At 41.0% G+C, this 22,091-nt stretch overlaps 1 protein-coding gene across 1 annotated transcript in view; it reads right to left on the bottom strand.

Annotated features, from left to right (window-relative positions):
- SLC35B3 (solute carrier family 35 member B3) overlaps positions 1 to 21,039 on the bottom strand; it is a 157,724-nt gene extending 136,685 nt beyond the window's left edge. Inside the window, exon 1 of the mRNA XM_069730679.1 lies at positions 20,887 to 21,039. Within this exon, the coding sequence (XP_069586780.1) occupies positions 20,887 to 20,957 (71 nt within the window). The 5' untranslated portion in view covers positions 20,958 to 21,039. The remainder of the gene's footprint in view (positions 1 to 20,886) is intronic.
- Between the last annotated feature and the right edge of the window lie 1,052 nt (positions 21,040 to 22,091).

Genomic DNA, 22,091 nt, shown 5'->3' with positions numbered 1-22,091 from the left:
TTACATATTGTATTTTATTTAAGTAGTAAAAAAAATGCAGACGTTTGTAAAAAAATAAATTTGGTTTGTGTCGAGATTTTCCAAGACCTATAACATTTTTACTTTTCCATCAGCATAGCTATTGTAACCATTCCTTTCTTGCGCTGGGTCTGAAACTGTCTGGACTGTCACCTTTGTTGTCTGGGGGAAAGCTTAGAGACCTGGACCGTCCTTTGCACTGGACAGCAGGGGGCGTAGCTCGGATAAAAAGGAGAGAGCGCGCAAAAAGGGAGAGAGACTTGGCGGGAGCACACAGCGTACAGCAGGGGAAGTTTGGTGCTCCGTCCTCTGAGTACCGTGGCAGCGCAGGCCCACACTATATTATCCCTGCTGCCACTTACAAACACTGTGACCGGAGAACTGTATTTTGCCCGTCGGCTCCCATTACTCCAGGTACCCAACACTTCGGGCCAGTAAATAACACGTGCGTGCCACTTCAAAAACCCTGGGTGAATTACCGAGAACTGTTCCCTTTCTCACCCGCCTATTTCTGCCGAGCTTTATTAAACCCCAGCAGTGTTGGAGACTGCTCTTCACTCTCAACCCACATCCTGGACCCAAGACCCCGTGCAAGACGTCAAGGACCCATCGCCATCACCAGGAACTGAATCATGGATGACACCGGATTCATCACGTGCCTACCACATTGGCACCATCGTTAGGACCTAAGACTCTGCAGTCAGGAAGCCGTCAGACTTATAAGTTTACCCTTAATGAACAGTTGTTATATTTTTGCCCACATTACCTCCCCCAGCACACCTATTGTGCTCCTATCACCTGCCATACCCCTGCCTCTACTTTCACCTCCCTGCGTGGAGTATACCCCTGTATCAGTAAAGTTAACTTTAAAGGGAATGGATGCGCACGCGCGGCCCCAGGAAGATGGCCGCCCCCACCGATGACAGGGGTAATAGCGCAGATCGCGCGCTGTTTCTTCACGTGCGCGCAGTGGATTCGGCACTTGGACATGCGCACACCACTACACCACCAACGGAAAGCTGGGGAAGAAAAGAGCGATGTCACCACGCCCACCTGACCTGACCAGCCTGATTGACAGGCGAAAACGGCGAGTTTGGTAATGTGGGGAATCAGCATAGGTGGGGAATCGGGGTACACTACATACACTATTGTAACGCACAGCGCAGGCCCTATTTAACAGTATTTTTATCTCAATCTGAAAAAACGGGGTGACAGGTTTCCTTTAACCCTTGCTCTGCCGCCTGTTCGTTACTGCATCTTGCAACCTGCTCACACTATGTCAGGGCTTCTTATTTGTGTGGTGAGCTAATGACCAAAAAACTGGAATTCTGGAATTTTTTATTTTTTTTTCATTACGGCGCTTACTGACAAGGTAAGGCTACGTTCAGATTAGCGTTTCCCGACGCTGCGTCGGGAAACGCAGCGGCGACGCACGCGTCATGCGCCCCTATGTTTAACATGGGGGACGCATGCGTTTTTCTTGTTGCGTTTTCCGACACGTGCGTCATTTTTGACGCTAGCGTCGCACGCGTTTTTTCGTGCGTCGTGCGTTGCGTCGCCGACGCAGCGTCGCCGACGCAGCGTCGCGCAACGCTAATCTGAACGTAGCCTTAATTAATTTGATATATCAGAATTTTATGGAAATAGCAGTACCAAATATTTTTATTTTTTTTTTACATTTATAATATGGTTAAAGTGTGGTGATTTGAATTTTAAATATATATTTTTATATTTAAAAAAAAAAACATTTTTTTCACTTCTTTATTTTTTATTTCCCTTTAAGGTATTTGAATCACAAATTGTCCTATCACTTGTACTATAGAATGCCATACCACAGTATTGCAGTAAATAACATAAAATGCAAGTCTGAAATATAATTAAACAAATTAAAGATTTGCATCATGGTTGGAAAAATAGAAGGAACAAGATGAACAGGAAGAACACCAACTCAATGGATTGATACTATCAAGATAACAGCGGAAAAGACCCTGGTTGACCTATCTATGCTTGCACAAGATCGCTCTTCCTACAGAAAGCATTCATCCATTAAGTCAGCATGGCTCAAGATTGAGCCAAAGGCAGTAAATATTAAAATAATAATCTGGCTAAACGTGTCATAGATAAAAAATAGATGCTTGATCAATAATCGCCTGATAACAACGCTATTTTATATACTGCCCAAGTTTCACAATAGGTTACATAAACCTTTGGGATGCTCAATAGTGACATCAACAGATTCCATGCATCACATCTCTCTATCCTGTTACAGAAAATCTTAATGCCACTAAAGAATATACAATCCTTCCTACTTGACACAGTGGACTTCATCAATCTTATAAAAAAAACCTGGGACAGATTCCAACCAAAGCATTACTTGTGACTTTGGATGTAAACAGTCTTTACACATTTATTCAACACAGTAAAGGATTGGAGGCAGGGCCGCCATCAGGGCATTACTGCCCTTACTGGTGTATGGGGCCCGGTGAGCAGAAGCAAAGAGGGGGCTTGCTCACCGGGGCCAAGTGTATAACAATGCAACAATTATGCAAATTATGATAACTTGAGGGAAGCGAGAGCAAATAATGATAAATTGAGGGTGGGGTAGAGCAAATCATGCTGCATTGAGGGTGGTGGAGACCAAATGGTGAATAGAGGGTGGGGGGAGCAGTTGATAATGCGGTGAGGGTGTGAAAGAGAGAGAGGACAGGACGTAATGAATTAGCGCAGAGGGGGCATGTAAATATAATGAATCGGGGGAGCAGGAGGTGCAAAGAGGGGGCATTGAGGATGCAGAAGTGTGTCTGGTATTGAATTGGGGAAAGAGTACACGTGCTAATTAATTTATATAAATATTGGGTTGGGAAAGTAGCTATTTATAGGTAGTTGGGGCACAGTGGTGGATTACAATTTATATTTGGAATGTTGGGTTGCATAATAACTAATTATATATTGTGGATTCACATCTATATTCAGCTGTGTGGTGTAGAGGTTTGGGGAAAAAGTGGGGAATGTGCTCTGGAAGCGTTGCTCTAGATAACAGTGTGTTATTTTATGCAGAGACGAGTCCTGGGTGAAAGAAGTGATGGCGGTCTACACTGGGTGAAGAAGAAAAGTGAAGCTGAAGGACTTCACCCAGAGACGTCACTGGTGAGTAAGTGTATTACCTGTACACTTACACTATATAGCATATAAAGAGCCCCTGTGTATAACGTCCCCGGTTATCCCTTTATAACCTGTACACTATCACTATATAAAGAGCTCTTGTGTATAATGTCACTGGTGATCACTGTATTACCTGTACACTGACAACATATACAGAGCTCCTATGTGTAATGTCACCTTGTGATCACTGTATTATCTTACACTCACACTATATACTGAGCTCCTGTGTATAGTGTCACCTGTGATCACTTTATTACCTGTACACTGATAATATATGCAGAGCTTCTGTGTGTAATGTCACTGGTTATCACTATATTACCTGTACACGGACACTATATACAGAGCTCCTGTGTATAATGTCACTGGTGATCACTGTATTACCTGTACACTATACACTATATACAGAGCTCCTGTGTATAATGTCACTGGTGATCACTGTATTACCTGTACACTGACACTATATGCAGAGCTCCTGTGTATAATGTCACTGGTGATCACTGTATTACCTGTACACTATACAATATATGCAGAGCTCCTGTGTATAATAGTATTAGTAATCACTAGTGTTGAGCGATACCTTCCGATATCAAGAAGTATCGGATTGGATCGGCCGATATCCAAAAAATACCGATACCGATACCCGATACCAATGCAAGTCAATGGGACACAAATATCGGAATGTAAATAAGCCCTTTCTGTCCTTCTACATCCTGTTCCGGAGGGGGGAAGAGTGTGGGAGGTGTGTGGGCAGACACTATCCGCGTCTGTGTGTGCGGACGAGGTCTGTGCAGGCCTGCCGGGGATCTGTACAGGCGTCTCGGAGGTCTGTGCGTGCCTGCTGTGGCTCTGTGCGTGCCTGCCTGGGCTCTGTGCGTGCCTGACGGGGCTCTATGCGGCCTGCCGGGGCTCTGTGCGGGCCTGCCGGGGCTCTGTGCGTGTCTGCCGGGGCTCTGTGTGTGCCTGCCTGGGCTCTGTGCGGGCTGCCGGGGCTCTGTGCGGGCTGCCGGGGGTCTGTGCAGGCATCGTCCGATGGGACTACAAGTGTTTCTTAAAGCCAGAATGTTGCCATTTGAAATGACTTTAGTTTTGTGCCATGTCTGTGATCTGCTTTTTTCTACAAAATTAAACAACTGAATGAACATCCTCCAAGGCCGGTGATTCCATCATTTTTGCCAGGGGTTGTAGTAGTCTATGACCAAATGTGGTTTTGCTGCAATCAGGAGAAATGGTGTACCAAATTATGGGGTCCATTTTCTCTTTTTAACCCTTCTCGAAATTGAAAAATGTGGGGCTAAAACATTTAAGTAGAAAAAAAATGTAATTTTTTATCTTCACAGCCCAATGGTATAAAATTCAGGGAGGCGTCAACATACTCAGTACACCCCTAATTGAATTCATGGAGAAGCATAGTTGGTAAAATTAGGTCACTTATGGGGAGATAATGGAGGGCGAGCAGAGGATTTGCTGTTCTGGTACCTCCAGGGGCTCTGCTAATGTGACCTGATAACTCCAACCATTCCAGCAAAATCTATACTCCAAAATGGCGCTCCTACACATTTAAGCTCTGCAGTGTGTCCAAATAGCAGCTTCTGACCACATATGGAGTATTGGCTTACCTAGGAGAAGCTGTCATACAAATCGAGGTATTCTTTTTATTCCATTATGCCTCATGCTAATGAAAAATTGGGGCTTAACCCCTTAACGACCGCCGATACGCCTTTTCAAGGTGGCAGTTAAGGTTACTTAAACTGCTATACGGTTAATAGCGATTGCAAAACCGGCCAAGATCTGCCGGCTTTCACTGACCCCGGTTTTGCGATCGTCGCTATTAACCGTATAGCGGTGACCGCAAAAAAAAAAGGCCGATGTGCCATTTAATATAGAAATAGGGTCCCTGATCCCCCCGGTATCTCCCGCTGCTCCTCGTCCCTCCTGATTCCTCCCATGGGCGCCGCCATCTTTTTCCAGGAAGGAAATGGCAGGCGAATGATCAGTGTGCCTGCGAGATCTGCCTGCGCCACCCGACAACAATAGGAAGATTTTTCCTATTGGTTCATTATGGTCACTGTGATAGACCCTATCACAATGATCGAAATAAAAAAAATAGTAAATAAACCCCCCCTTTATCAACCTCTTAGTTAGGGAAAAATAATAAAACAAAGAAAATGTATTTACATTTTCCAATTAGCGTTACAGTTGGGCTAAAGTGAGTTGGGCTAAAGTTAGGGTTGGGGCTAAAGTTAAGGTTAGAGTTGAGATTAGGGTTAGGGTTGGGATTAGGCTTTGAATTAGGTTTAGGGTTGAGATTAGGGTTAGGGTTGGGATTAGGGTTAGGTTTGGGATTAGGGTTAAGTTTGGGATAAGGGTTATGGTTAGAGTTGGGATTAGGGTTAGGGGTGTGTTGGGGTTAGCGTTGTGATTAGGGTTATGGTTAGGTTTGGGATAAGGGTTAGGGGCGTGTTGGGGTTAGCGTTGTGATTAGGGTTATGGTTAGGTTTGGGATTAGGGTTAGGGGCGTGTTGGGGTAAGGGTTGTGATTAGGGTTATGGTTAGGGTTGTGATTAGGGTTAGGGTGTGTTGGGGTTAGGGATGTGATTAGGATTAGGGTTGGGATTAGGGTGAAGGGTGTGTTGGGGTTAGGGTTGGAGTTAGAATTGGGGGGTTTCCACTGTTTAGGTACATCAGGGGGTCTCCAAACGCGGCATGGCTCCACCACTGATCTCAGCCAATTTTTTGTTCAAAAAGTCAAATGGTTCTCCCTCCCTTCTGAGCTCTGCTGTGTGCCCAAACAGTGGATTACCCATATGGGACATCAGCGTACTCAAGACAAATGGGACAACAATGTTTGGGGTCCAGTTTCTCCTGTTACCCTTGTAAAAATACAAAATTGTGGGCTAAAAATCATTTTTTAGAAAAAAAATGATTTTTTATTTTCACTGCTATGCATTAAAAACTTCTGTGATGCACTTGGGCTTTCAAAGTGTTCACCACACATCTAGATAAGCTCCTTGGGGGCTCTAGTTTCAAAAATGGGGTCACTTGTGTGGGGGTTTTTACTGTTTAGGCACCTCAATGGCTCTGCACATGCAGTATGACTCCTGCAGACCATTCCATCAAAGTCTGCATTCCAAAGCATTAGTACTTCCCTTCCTAGCCCTGACGTGTGCCCAAACAGTGGTCCCTCCCACATATGGTGTATCAGCATACTCAGGACAAACTGGACAACAACTTTTGGGGTCCAATGTCTCCTGTTACCCTTGTGAAAATAAAAAAAGCCATCTAAAATATCATTTTTGAGGGAAAAAAAAGATTTTTTATTTTCACGGCTGTGCGTTATAAACTTCTGTAAAGCACTTGGGGGTTCAAAGTGCTCACCACACATCTAGATAAGTTCCTTAAGGGGTCTAGTTTCCAAAATGTTGTCACTTGTGGAGCGTTTCCACTGTTTAGGCACATCAGGGGCTCTCCAAACGTGACATGGCATCCGAACTCAATTCCAGCCATTTCTGCATTGAAATAGTCAAACGGCGCTCCTTCCCTTCCGAGCTCTGCCGTGTGTCCAAACAGTGGTTTACCCCCATATATGGGGTATCGGCGTACTCAGAACAAATTGCACAACAACTTTGGTGTCTAATTTCCCATGCTAACCTTGTTAAAATAAAAATTTGGGGGCAAAAAGATCATTTTTGTTGAAAAAATATGATCTTTTATTTTCACGGCTCTACGTTATAAACTTCTGTGAAGCAGTTGGGGATTCAAAGTGCTCAACACACATCTAGATAAGTTACATAAGGAGTCTAGTTTCGAAAATGGTGTCACTTGTGGGGGGTTTGATCTGTTTAGGCACTCCAGGGGTCTTCCAAATGCGACATGGAGTCCGATCTCAATTCCATCCAATTCTGCATTGAAAAAGTCAAACGGCGCTCCTTCCCTTCTGAGCCCTGCTTTGCGCCCAAACAGTGGTTTACCCTCACATATTGGGTATCGGCATACTCAGGACAAATTACACAACAACTTTGGTGGTCTAATTTCTCCTGTTACCATTGGGAAAATAAAAATTTGGGGGCAAAAACATTATTTTTAGGGAAAAAATACTATTTTTTATTTTCACGGCTCAGTTTCCACTGTTTAGGCACATCAGGGGCTCTGCAATTATAAACTTCTAAATTGAATTAGAAACACAGCACACCCTAGAGATATACACAAATATCAATATATATCATACACCAATATCGTAGAAAAATAAACAGACAATCAGGGTGCGCTGTGAAGACCAACAGTGAGAACCACTGCAAAGAGAAGACTAAAACCAAAGCAATACGGAACAAAGGACCACCAGATAGTATGTAGGCTCGAGAATAATTAAGAATAATTAAAATATGCCTTTATTTGTAAAAGTGGCAATGATTACATAATAAAAAAATATATACAAAAGTGCGCAAGAACAGGATTAAATGGGATAATAAATACTGTATGATAGTTCCCAGTAAAAAAAAACCAAATACCATAATAAAAGGATTTTTGTTTCAGCTGTGCATATCAAAAGTGACAAAAAATTCCATATATAAAAAAGAGAAGCCAGGTGTAAGTTTGTGTAAAAAATCAAATTTCCAAAGATAAAGTGCTAAAGTGCATCAATAAATAACCAGAAGCAATTATCAATAACCAAGCCAATTATAGTTGAATAAAAAATTAAACACAAACTGGATGAATAAAGTGCCAAAGTGCAACAACCTAAATTGAGGTCAGACAATGTGCAAAACGCATAAAAAAGTGAGGATATTCGCAAAAAAGTAGGTATAGGATAGCACAGCAATATGTATACCATATACCTGGGAGTAAGCTGAGTCCCTTGCCTGCGCACACCCGACGCGCATTTTGGAAAACTTTCCTTCATCAGGGGTGGCTGTTGCGGGTTCTACGGTGATTTATATAGTGTGCATATTCCGAGCGCTGTGGCCTGGGTGTAACCGGCGCATGCGCAGTCAGGAGGTCCCAGAAGTTTCGGTCTCCGAGTCACATGACCGGCCGCACAGGAACAAAGTACCTGAAGTAACCAAGGATACATGGATGCAGAGAGCCGGGACTTCAGGACACAGACTGGGCATGCGCACAGCCAGGGGCACAGCGTGGGAGAAAATCCCTGGGCTAATCAAGTGAGTAATTGGGACGTGATGTTTAAAATATAGGCACAAAAACTCACATATGTACGTATAACCATACATATATGTTGTGACCAAAGGTACATGGACATAGGGAGCCGGGACTCCAGCACACAAGCTGGGCATACGCATAGGCATAAGCACAGCATGAGAAAAGGACCATAAATATGCAGCCATATAAATAACCGCACACATATTGTGCTAAGGAAAAATCAATATATTAATCAAAAATAAAACTAAAATTGCATATATATATATGAAAAAAGTGGGTGAAATGGGATCTAATAGTTGAGATATAACCTAAATATCTCAAAGAAATTTTTTATATATATACATGCAACAAGGTATACTGTCCGCAACTAAATAATGGTGCCATATATGTACATCCATGTACACAAATGTGTACCAATATGCGCAGATTATAAACAGGGCCAACAGTGAGAAATCGCTGGTCAATTTTTAACCCTTATAACTTCCTAACAACAAAAAAAATGATTTCCAAAATTGTGCTGATGTAAAGTAGACATGTGGGAAATGTTATTTATTAACTATTTTCTGTGACATCTCTCTCTGATTTAGGGGCATAACAATTCAAAGTTTGAAAATTGCAAAATTTTAAAAATTTTCTCCATATTTCCATTTTTTTCATAAATAAATGCAAGTAATGTCGAAGAAGTTTTACCACTGACATGAAGTACAATATGTCATGAAAAAACAGTCTCAGAATTAGCAGGATCCGTTAAAGTGTTCCAGAGTTATAGCCTCATAAAGTGACAGTGGTCAGAATTTTAAAAATTGGCCTGGTCATTAAGCTTAAATTGGCTCCATCACTAAGGGGTTAAGGAACATTATCTTGTTAAAAATGCTTACTACACCCCTATATGAATTTCTTGAGGGATGTAGTACCAAAATAACATAACCTGTATTTTTTATCTTCACACCTAATAGTATAAAAATCTGTGAAACACCTGTAATGTTAATATGCTCTCTGCACCCCTAATTGAATTTATGGAGCGGTATAGTTTGTAATATGGGGTCACTTTTTTTTTACTGTTTTGACTCCTCAAGGGCTAATGTGACATAGGATCCATAATCTACACCAATAAAAATTGTGTTTGAAAGGTCAAATTGCACTCCTTCCCTTTTGAGCCCTGCCATGTTCCAAAACATTGGTTTGTGATCACATTTGTGAGAAATTATATAACAAATTGTTTGATCAATTTTCTTCTATAAGCCCTTGTGAAAATGAAACATTTAGGGATAACGCAATATTTTAGTGGAAAAAACTTTTTTTTGTTTTCACAGTCTAATGTTATAATATTCTGTCAGGTACCCTTGGATTCAAAATCCTCACTGCACCCCTCAGTGAATTCCTTATTGAGCATAGCTTTTAAAATAATTTTTGGACGATTTCTGCTGTTTTGGCATCTCGGACTCTGCAATGTGACATGGAGTCTGCAATCTATTCCTTCCTTGTGCTTGAAAAATTCAATATTGCTTCCTCCCTTTCAAGCCCTCCTACATGCCAAACAGCAGTTTCTAACTACATTTGGGGTATTGTCACATTCAGGAGAAATTGCATAAGAATTTATTTGGTCCATTTCCACCGATTACCCCTTGTGAAAATGAAAACATTGAGGCTAAATTAACCTTTGCATTAATTTATGTGAAGTACCTGCAGGGTTAACAAACTCACTGAATGAATGCAGTTTTGAATCCTTTTGAAGGGTTCACTTTTTAAAATTGGGTATCTGGGGTTTTAGGACCCCAAGGTAGCTAAGTTTCATTTAAAAAAAAAAAGAAAAATTGTTGTTACATTTTTAGCCTTCTAAGGCTGGTTTCACATTTGCGTTTTTTGCCGCAGCGTTTGTACCACAAATAAACGCATGCGTAGTGTTTTTCTATATTTAACATTAAACACGCATGCATTTTTTTTTGTTCGCGTTTTGCCACGTTTGACGACACATGCGTCTTTTTGTCCCTTACGGCTTGGCGCGGAAATGCAACATGTAATAATTTCTAGAGGCGTCTATTTGCCGCAAGGAAACGCATGCGTTCAATTGCGCACGGTTTGCGTCAAAAAAAGCATTGCTGTCTATGTAAACGCATGCGTTTTTAAGCATATGCGTTTGGTTGCGTTTTTGAACGCATGCGTTTCAATAGAGAAAAACAAGTCTAGACACTGATAAGCCACCCCCCACCATCAAGGTGATAAAGGGATCCAAACCCTAGCCCTAACCCTAACCCTAAGCCACCATCAAGGTGATAAAGGGATCCAAACCCTAACCCTAGCCCTAACCCTAAGCCACCATCAAGGTGATAAAGGGATCCAAACCCTAACTCTAAACCTAACCCTAACCCTAGCTGTAACCCTAATGGGAAAATGGAAATAAATTCATTTTTTTAATTTTTTAATTTTTCCCTAACTAAGGAGTTGATGAAGGGGGTTTGATTTCTATTTATAAGGAGTTTTCTAGTGGATTTTTATGATTGGCAGCTGTCACACACTGAAAGACGCTTTTTATTCCAAAAAATATTTTTTGCGTTACCACATTTTGAGAGCTACAATTTTTCCATATTTTGGTCCAATGAGGTCTTGTTTTTTGCGGGACGAGTTGACATTTTTATTGGTAACATTTTCGAGCATGTGACATTTTTGATTGCTTTTTATTCCGATTTTTGTGAAGCAGAATGAACAAAAACCAGCTTGTGAAATTTCTCATCATGCGTACCAAAAGCACAAACGCAGGAAAAAACGCATGTAAGCGCATACAAACGCGTTGTTTTTTTAACCGCATGCGACAACGCATGCGTCTAAAAAACGCATCGTTTGTACGCGTTTACATGTGTTTTTTTCACCACTTGTGGATGCGTTTTAAACGCTGCGGATTTAAACGCAAATGTGAAACCAGCCTAGCATCCTAACAAAATGAAAGGATGTGTGAAAACGATGCCAATGTAAAGGAAACCAACATAAATGTTGTTTATTAACTATTTTTTGCAGTATGATTACTTGTTTTTAGCCGTTTTTGAGATATTAACATTTTTTTTTTGTTAAAGCTAATTGCCCAAGAGACCGAATATTGACGCTATGCAGAAGAACATGTGCAGTGCTTACAATCTCTTTTCTATTGAGCTTGTATATCACTGGAGCGCACTATTACCTCCTAGTCCCAGCCAGCTTCGGAGTACTGCTTGCAAGCTAGATAGCATTGGTAGTCGGTCTCATAGGCAACTAGCTTTGAACAAAAGGATTGCAAAGTTGTAACATGTTAAGAACAGCCCAAAACTTTAATAAGCATTAAATTGCAAAAGTGCTTGTTTTTACAAGAACTATCTGACAATTTCCTTCTTTGAGGATGAGTATGACCACTAAAACGTAGTAACATTCATCAGGAGTACTTTTTTATCCCATTTTTGGAGATTCAAATGGAACCCTGGATAAAGTCATAAACGCACTGCAAAAAGCATTGTGAAAGACACCTCAGTGACCATACATCTAATTGGGAACTTTATCAAATATATTTATTATAGAAGGCCAGAGTACTGTAAGTAGGAGGAGATGCTGTTTTAAAAGTAAGGTAATCCTGCCTAGTGAATGAATAAAAAGAATATACCCAATTTTTCGGATTATAAGATGCATTTTTTTGCCCCAAATTATGGGGAAAATAGGGGTGCGTTTTATCATTCGAATATACCTTACCAACTGCAGTGGAGCAGAGTCGCTGCTGGCGGAGGCAAAAGATTGGTGATGCTGCTGACCTCAGGCTGGGAGTAGGGGGTGTTTGGAGATGAGACACTGCGGGTGTTCGGTGGTACGGGGGCTCCATGACATTTTGTGAAAGCCCAGAGCCCCCGCACCTCCATGGTTTACATTGTGATGGGCTCTGGGAAGATGGCTGCTGAGAGTGGCGCATAAGTACAGATGGAGATCTTGGCACCAAGATTTCGGGAGATGAGATCTCAGCGCCGAGATCACCATCTGCACATGTAAACCATGGAATTGCCGGGGCTCTGGGCTTTCACAAAATGTCGGCAGAGCCCTCGCACCACTGAACACCTGCAGTGTCGCTCCTTCTAACATTCCTTCCTTCCAGCCTAGGGTACACAGTAATGCCCCACTCCTGCCTCCACCAGCAGCAACCCTGAGACCCCGCTCCACTCCACCGCAGACGCTACCCCTGGTAATCAACTAGATGCACAGATTATAAGAAGCACCACCATTTCATTAAAAAAAAAATGTCCTATTTTACTTCCCAAAATTTGGGGTGTGTCCTATATTCCTGTGCCTCTTATAAACTGCAAAATACAGTACATAAAATGGATCTTTAACAATTCCATTATCATGGGTTTTTGGATATACTGTATTAAATCTTTGGTTGTCAGGAGAATTTTCACACTTTCAACATACAAAAATGAATACTAAATTATAAAAAGACAAAAATTATATTAACCCCTTCCCGACCTGTGACGCCACGTAGGCGTCATGAAAGTCAGTGCCAATCCGACCTGTGACGCCTATGTGGCATCATGGAGGGATCGCGTCCCTGCAGATCGGGTGAAAGGGTTAACTCCAATTTCACCCGATTTGCAGGGACAGGGGTTTGGTACTTTAGCCCAGGGGGTGGCTTCGCCCTCCAGTGGCTACGATCACTCTGATTGGCTGTTGAAAGTGAAACAGCCAATCAGAGCAATTTGTAATATTTCACCTATGAAAAGTGGTGAAATATTACAATCCAGCCATGGCCGATGCTGCAATATCATCGGCCATAGCTGGAAACCCTGATCTGCCCCCCGCCACTGATCTCCTCCCCAGTCCTCCTTTCTGTCCCGTACTGTGGTCCGCTCCCCTCCGTCCTGTCCGCTCCCCCCGTGCTCCGATCCACCCTCGTGCTCCGATCCCACCCCCTCATACTTACCGAGCCTCCCAGTGTCCGTCCAAAATTGCGGGCGCATGCCCAGCGTGCCCGCCGAATCTGCCCGCCGGCAAAATCGTTCCAAGTACATTTTGATCACTGTGATAGGTTTTATCCGTCCTGTCCTCCGCCCCCTGCTGTCCGATCACACCCCCTGTACCTCCCGAGTCCCGGTATCCCTCCCGGTATCCGTCTGTCTTCAGCGATGGGCGCCACCATCTTCCAAAATGGCGGGCGCATGCGCAGTGTGCCTGCCGAATCTGCCAGCCGGCAGATTCATTCCAGGTACATTTTGATCATTGTGATAGAACCTATCACAGTGATCAAAATAAAAAATAGTAAATGACCCCCCCCTTTATCACCCCCATAGGTAGGGACAAGAATAAAATAAAGAAAATATATATATATATTTTTTTCCACTAGGGTTAGGGCTAGGGTTAGGGTTAGGGCTAGAATTAGGGTTAGAACTAGGGTTAGGGTCAGAATTAGGCTATGTGCACACGGTGCAGCCACTGCGGATTCGTAGCAGTTTTCCATCAGGTTTACAGTACCATGTAAACCTATGGAAAACCAAATCTGCTGTGCCCATGGTGCGGATAATACCGCGTGGAAACGCTGTGTTGTATTTTCCACAGCATGTCAATTCTTTTTGCGGATTCCGCAACGTTTTACACCTGTTCCTTAATAGGAATCCGCAGGTGAAATACGCACAAAAAACACTGGAAATCTGCTGTAAACCCACAGGTAAAACGCAGTGCCTTTTACCTGCGAATTTTTCAAAAGTGGTGCGGAAAAATCTCACGAATCCGCAACGTGGGCACATAGCCTTAGGGTTAGGGATGGAATTAGAGTTAGGGTTGGAATTAGGGCTAGGGTCAGAAATAGGGCTAAAATTAGGCTTGTGGGTTAGGGGTGTGTTGGGGTTAGGGTTGTGGTTAGGGTTGGGATTAGGGTTAGGGTTGGGATTAGGTTTAGGGCTGTGTTGGGGTTAGGGTTGTAGTTAAGGGTGTGTTGGGGTTAGGGTTGTGATTAGAGTTATGGCTAGAGTTGGGATTAGGATTAGGGGTGTGTTTGGGTTAGGGTTGGAGTTAGAATTGAGGGGTTTCCACTGTTTAGGCACATCAGGGGTCTCGAAACGCAAGATGGCGCCACCATTGATTCCAGCCAATCCTGCGTTCAAAAAGTCAAATGGTGCTCCCTTCCTTCCGAGCCCCGACGTGCGCCCAAACAGTGGTTTACTCCCACATATGGGGTATCAGCATACTCAGGACAAACTGGGCAATAATTATTGGGGTCCAATGTCTCCTGTTACCCTTGTGAAAATAAAAAATTGCTTGCTAAAGCATAATTTTTGAGGAAAGAAAAATTATTTTTTATTTTCATGGCTCTGCGTTGTAAACTTCTGTGAAGCACTTGGGGATTCAAAGTGCTCACAACATATCTAGATAAGTTCTTTGGGGGTCTAGTTTCCAAAATGGGGTTACTTGTGGGGGGTTTCTACTGTTTAGGTACATCAGAGGCTCTGCAAATGTAACGTGACGCCCGCAGACCATTCCATCAAAGTCTGCATTTCAAAAGTCACTACTTCCCTTCCGAGCCCCGACGTGTGCCCAAACAGTGGTTTACCCCCACACATGGGGTATCATCGTACTCAGGACAAACTGTACAACAACTTTTGGGGTCCAATTTCTCCTGTTACTCTTGTGAAAATAAAAATTTGCGGGCTAAAAAATAATTTTTGAGGAGAGAAAAATGATTTTTTTATTTTCACGGCTCTGCGTTATAAACTTCTATGAAGCACTTGGGGGTTTAAAGTGGTCACCGCACATCTAGATTAGTTCCATGGGAGGTCTAGTTTCCAAAATGGGGTGACATGTGGGGGAGCTCCAATGTTTAGGCACACAGGGGATCTCGAAACGCGACATGGTGTCCGCTAACGATTGGAGCTAATTTTTCATTCAAAAAGTCAAATGGCGCTCCTTCCCTTCCAAGCCCTGCCGTGTGCCCAAACAGTGGTTTACCCCCACATTTGAGGTATCAGTGTACTCAGGAGAAATTGCCCGATGCATTTTAGGATTCATTTTATCCTGTTGCCCATGTGGAAATGAACAAATTGAAGCTAAAAGCATTTTTTTGTGAAAAACACTCTCCAAACACGACATGGTGTCCGCTAACAATTGGAGCTAATTTTTAATTCAAAAGTCAAATGGCGCTCCTTCCCTTCCGAGCCTTGCCGTGTGCACAAACAGTGGTTTGTGACCACATATGAGGTATCGGTGTATTCAGGAGAAATTGCCCAACACATTTTAGGACCCATTTTATCCTGTTGCCCATGTGAAAGTGAAAAAATTGAGGTTAAATTTTTTTTATTGAAAAAATAGTACTTTTTCATTTTTACAGATCAATTTGTGAAGCACCTGGGGGTTCAAAGAGCTCACTATTCATCTAGATAAGCTCCTTGAGGGGGTCTAGTTTCCAAAATGGGGTCAGTTGTGGAGGAGCACCAATATTTAGGCACACAGGGGATCTCCAAACGCGACATGGTGTCCGCTAAAGATTGGAGCCAATTTTTCGTTGAAAAAGTCAAATGGCGCTCCTTCCCTTCCGAGCCCTGTCGTGCGCCCAAACAGTGCTTCCCCCCCACATATGGGGTATCAGCATACTCAGGACAAATTGTACAATACCTTTTGGGGTCCAGTTTCTATTTTTACCCTTGGGAAAGTAAAAAAAAATTTGCTAAAAGATCATTTTTGTGACTAAAAAGTTAAATGGTAATTGTTTCCTTCCATGTTGCTTCTGCTGCTGTGAAGCACCTGAAAGGTTAATAAACTTCTTGAATGTGGTTTTGAGTACCTTGAGGGGTGCAGTTTTTAGAATGATGTCACTTTTGGGTATTTTCTGTCATATAGACCCCTCAAACTGACTTCAAATGTGAGGTGGTCCCTAAATAAAATGATTTTGTAAATTTCGTTGTAAAAATGAGAACTCGCTGGTCAAATTGTAACCCTTATAACTTCCTAACAAAAAAAAATTTGTTTCCAAAATTGTGCTGATGTAAAGTAGACATGTGGGTGATGTTATTTATTAACTATTTTGTGTCACATAACTCTCTTGTTTAACAGAATAAAAATTCAAAATTTGAAAATTGCGAAATTTTCAAAATTTTAGCCAAATTTCCATTTTTTTCACAAATAAACGCAAAAATTATCGACCTAAATTTACCACTAACATGAAGCCCAAAATGTCACGAAAAAACAATCTCAGAACCGCTAGAATCCGTTGAAGCGTTCCTCAGTTATTACCTCATAAAGGGACACTCGTCAGAATTGCAAAAAAGCCAGCTTGATTATATGATTATATGTGGGGATTCCCTAGCAACCAGGCAACCCCCACATGTACTTATGCTGGCTAACAGATGTACATCATTCAGCTGCGGTGCTGAAAACTAAATCTCCGAGTACTTACAAATACTCGGAGGACACCCAAGCGTGCTTGAGAAATCTTGAGTAACGAGTATATTCGCTCATCACTAATTGTAATATATTGTGGATTTTACGCACACAAAACCACAGCAGGGCATTGTGCTACATTTATCGTATGTATCTTGTAGATGTAACCTAGGAGTTACATAAAACCATTTTCCCCATTAAAAGTGTTTTTGTTCCATGAAAGTGTTAAAAGAATCCAAAAATACACATGTATAGTATTGTTGCATTTATAATGATTCAAATTCTTTTTCAATTCAATTTTCTTTGGTGAAGAAATGCACAAGATCAGTGGAATTGCTTATTTTTTGTATCAAATAATCTTTGTATTAAAAAATATGACTTGCCCTGCAAAAAGTTCTACAAATAGTAATATTACTGGAAAAATAAAAACATTATGTCTTCTGCAATGCCAAAGCATAAAAAGGCTTTATTCATCAGTTGTATTTTTTAAAATCACTTTTTCTTTTTTATTTTGAGGTATTTGTTGCCATTTCTTGCACAAAATTCTTCAAAATGTAGCATGCATTTCATGAATTTTGAGGAAATTAAAAAATACAACAAATAATTTTTGTCTTTATCTTTTCATGCACCTTTTTACTTTTCTTTCATTTCTCTCTCAAAAAGAACCTGTCACAGAAAAGCAATTGAGTTAAATACCTTTTAAAAATCTGTGAGCCCCTTTTTCTACAGATTGTTTCCATTTTCATTACTCCATTGCAGAGAAACTCACATTCGTTGCTTTTGGAGTGCAGTTTGTGAAATCTTTGTAGCTCAATTTGGAGTATTTTTCTGAGTTTTCTTTGGGGCATGCACTTTTCCCCAATCACAGCTCATCTGCCAAATGAACAGTCTTGCAATCTCATTAGCTGCCAAGATGTGATTGGCAGTGTCTGTGAGGGTGAACGTGCACGACCCCAGAGAAGATTGTGAAGAAATGTCCAGTTGAACTACAAGCAGAGATTTCAAATATAGGCCCCGATTCATCAAGACCAGCATCCCTTAATGAGCGTCAAAAAAGTGATGTTCGCCTCACCACAAATCTTACTCCAGTCATTCATTGGAGTAAGATTTGTTGCATAAAGTACAACACAACTAGTCATGAGTTAAACAAGTTGGCGTAGCCAAGCCCAGTCCCAGCTTCATCCATTTTGGTAGAGTTGACCAAAATTGTTTTGAAAACACCAAAAGTCGCAATATTTTTGCATAACTTCATAAAAACTTGATGAATCGGTGACATTATGTTCTAAATGTGAATATCTCTGTAATGGAGCTGCAAAGCACAAAATGGAAGAAGGCGGTAGAATCAGGGGAGCTCAGGGATTTTTGCAAGGTATTTCAGTCAATTGTTTTTTTTTAGCTCATAACAGGTCCTCTTTAAACAATGAGATTTATGTACTGTGTTTCTCAGAAAATAAGACAGGCTCTTATATTATTTTTTTCCTCCGAAAGATGGGTTATGGCTTGTTGTCAGGGATGTCATATTTTATTATCATGAACAACAATCCAATCTTGAACAAAACAGTCTAGACTTATTGAAATATAATGATGTAATCACATTCTGGAACATCATCATAACTCTCCAAACCCTGAAATCCATCATGAGTTTCTTGAGATCCTATTTCGTTTCCCCATGTACAATTAACTTATGTGTAATATTGAGAAATAACCCATGCAAAAAGTATTGAACACATGAAGAAAAAGAGGTGCAAAAACCCATTGAAAGTCATGACACCAGCTGAAATCTATCAATAATTAGCAAACAATACTGCCACATACTGGAAAAAATATCAGCTGGTTCAACTGATGACCTATGAAAAGGTGTCTCAATGCCAAGGTGCTACACAAGAAACATGTCATGATGGGTAAAACCAGTGAGGTGTCTCAAGACATTCACAATGTTATTCTTGCAAGTCATACTGATGGCATTGCTTACAGAATTTCTTAACTACTGAAGGTTCCAGTGAGCACTGTTGGGGCCATAATCCAGAAGCTGAAAGAACATAATTTCACCATAAACCATCCATGACCAGGCACTCCCCTCAAGATTTCAGAAAGAGGAATGAAAATTATTATCAAAAGAGTTTTTCAAGAGCCAAAGACCACCTGTAAAGAGCTACAAAAAGTTTGCCCCCCTTCTCCCTAATGCCGGAGAAGGGGGGCATTTGTTTGGGACAAAACGTCTGCAAACAATGTTCTTGTTTGGGGACAAATGTCTGCAGTCACTCTGTGTAATCGTGACATCGTGCAGTGCTTATGCTGTTATGATTCCTCGGTATTACCCCATGCTAGTCATCGGTTATGTGACCGCTGGCTTCTGTCAATTCACTTCTTTTGAGAGAAGCCAAATGAGTCTAGTCGGCAAGCACGCAAATCACCTACTTGCCGTCACATGACCTCTGAGTGGCATGGGGAATCATAACAGTGTGCTCACCACACACTGTCATGATTTGCCAGTCTGTATGTAGTCACATAGAGTAACTGCAGACTTTTTCCCCAAGCTCGGGCAACCTCTTTAACTACACAATAATACACAAGTTCAAGATTGAACTGACTTGCAGAATAATGTTATCATCTCATGTATACTGCAAGGTGAACATCATAAAAAGAAGCCAAACAAAATTAAAGTAAAAAAAAGTTTGACACTGTCCTAAATAGTTGCATCCTGTAGAAATTAATACTCCTGTAGTTCTCTTAAGTCATGGGTGGGGAATCTCAGGCTCATGGGCCTTTTACAGCCCTCTATGACCTTTTTTACGCCCCCCCGGCACATTCCCAGGGACCACTGTGCTTGGACCAGCAGCTCTATTTTGACAACCGATGGCCCATTAATTTCTTCTTGCTCTGTGAGCAGTGTTCACAACTGAATGTTGAGGAACATTCAGTGGAAGATTACATCCTTATACTAGTGCCAGCGTCAAGACTTACTTTGTGGGTGGAGTTAGCGCGCAATTTGTATGGCCCCTGATGGATGGTTTAAATATCCAAATGGCCCTTGGAAGAAAAAAAGATTCCTCACCTACCTATGTGCTGGACAGGTGGGAATGATCCCACTGGAAACAATGATATCACTACCTCCATCAGTTTCCATCTGTCATTTTAGTTAACACTGGTTGGAAATTGTAATGCATCTCTGGGTACATTTGAAGTGGGCCTTAATCAATACGTACAGTCATACTTTTACTTTCTAAACACGCATACTCTCGTAATCATAATTTTTCATGCATTTATTTTTAGTGATGCAGATGTGCAGAAGAGTCATATGTATTTACCTTACATTAAAATAAAAAGGAATACATACATACCTATTTTCCTTTTACGTAATCATTCATTCATTTTAGGATAATGCATAAAAAGCATTTAACAAAAATTGGCACCATTTTCCCATCTTGTGAATGGTTTCACCTTACAACAGTATTTAGAAATATCCCCCAAACATTTTGAAAATAAAATTTTAAAAATCCGACGCATCTGAAATAAGGAAAATATTTTTGCATGTTCATCAAGACTCTAAACTTTAATCTATGGAGAGGTGGGTATATATTTGTGCAATTCTCAGACATTAGGATTAGGCAATCTGTGTAAGGGCTCATTCACGCTTAGTTTTTCGCATATGACATCTATCCCCGGTTTTCATGTATAGAACTCGTATCTATTAGGCTACATGGCTGTTCACATGTCCGAGTATTTTTCTGTACAATGTTTCATAAAAAACATATTGTTTTATAGGTTGGGTACCACAGGAGAGATGTCACTTGTCTAAAGTATTCCTGGTGATTGACAGGTCTCTCCTGTGTGAGAAAGCTGTCAATCACCAGAGCAGGTTGAGAATACTAGTCTGAACCCAGCCGAATTTCAAACTATGAATCAACCAGTGTCAAACCTCAGGCGGCATGAATCTAATGACAAGTTGCCTTTAACTGTAAACATTTTTCAATCATAATATCCACTTTTTATAGAACACGACTGCCATGTAAAATAAAAGCATAAACATTTTAACCTAAAGCTAAAAACAAGAAATAATATTAATGTTTTTCATATTGCTTCATGTGCTATACTTACTATGCAGGCAATGGTGTATCGTGAGACTTCCCATATGCTAATTCAGATATTTTTCTGCTAAAATCATATATAATTCAGTACCTTTCATTACTGCCGTTCTGCTGGTTGTTCAAGCTACTTGAAGATGGGCGAGTGTTGCTTTCAGTAAACATACCCTCATTAAAACGAAGATACAAAGAAAACAAAATTTCCCAAGCTGATATACGGACTTCCTTGTTTTTTGATCTCCTTCTACTTCGTGGATGTTACTAGTTAACTGGGAAGTGTTTAACTTGAGTCATTTGACACCATCCACATCCTGTATACAGGTGGAAGAATAGTGAATGATCCTGCGCTGCAAGAATGAAAAAACGTGTCCTCACTACTAGAATTTAACCTTACATGTAGCATACAGTAACAAATGTATGAATAACAATAACAAACGTATAATAATATTCATCATGAATGTTAACCCCTTTGTGACGGAGCCAATTTGCAGCTTAATGACCGGGCCAATTTTTGCAATTCTGACCACTGTCACTTTATGAGATTATAACTCGGGAATGTTTTAATGGATCCCAATGATTCTGAGATTGCTTTTTCATGACATATTGTACTTCATGTCAGTGGTAACATTTCTTCGATATTAACTTGTGTTTATTTATGAAAAAAACGGAAATATGGCAAAAATGTTAAACATTTTGCAATTTTCAAACTTTGACTTTTTATGCCCTTAAATCAGAGAGATATGTCACATAAAATAGTTAATAAATAACATTTACTGTACAACAGCACAATTTTGGAAACAACATTTTTTTTTGTTAGGAAGTTATAAGGGTTAAAAGTTGACCAGCGATTTCTCATTTTTACAACAAAATTTACAAAACCATTATTTTAGGGACCATCTCACATGTAAAGTCACTTTTAGAGGTGTACATGACAGAAAATACCCAAAAGTGACACCATTCTAAAAACTATTATTATGTTATTTAGCAATTTGTCCTGAGTACACTGATACCCCATATGTGGGGGGAACCACTGTTTGGGCCCATGGCAGAGCTCAGAAGGGAAGGAGCGCCGTTTTGGAATGCAGAATTTGATGTAATGGTCTGTGGGTGTCATGTTACATTTGCAGAGCCCCTGATGTGCCTAAACAATAGAAACACCCCACAAGTGACCTCATTTTGGAAACTAGATCCCCAAGGAGCTTATCTAGATGTGTGGTGAGCACTTTGAACTCCCAAGTGCTTCACAGAAGTTTATGACGCAAAGCCATAAAAATAAAAAATCCTTTTTTTTCCACAAAA

The sequence above is a fragment of the Ranitomeya imitator genome, chromosome 6 (genome assembly GCF_032444005.1).
Source record: "Ranitomeya imitator isolate aRanImi1 chromosome 6, aRanImi1.pri, whole genome shotgun sequence".
Classification (NCBI taxonomy): domain Eukaryota; kingdom Metazoa; phylum Chordata; class Amphibia; order Anura; family Dendrobatidae; genus Ranitomeya; species Ranitomeya imitator.
This window is presented reverse-complemented; position numbering and strand designations above follow the sequence as displayed.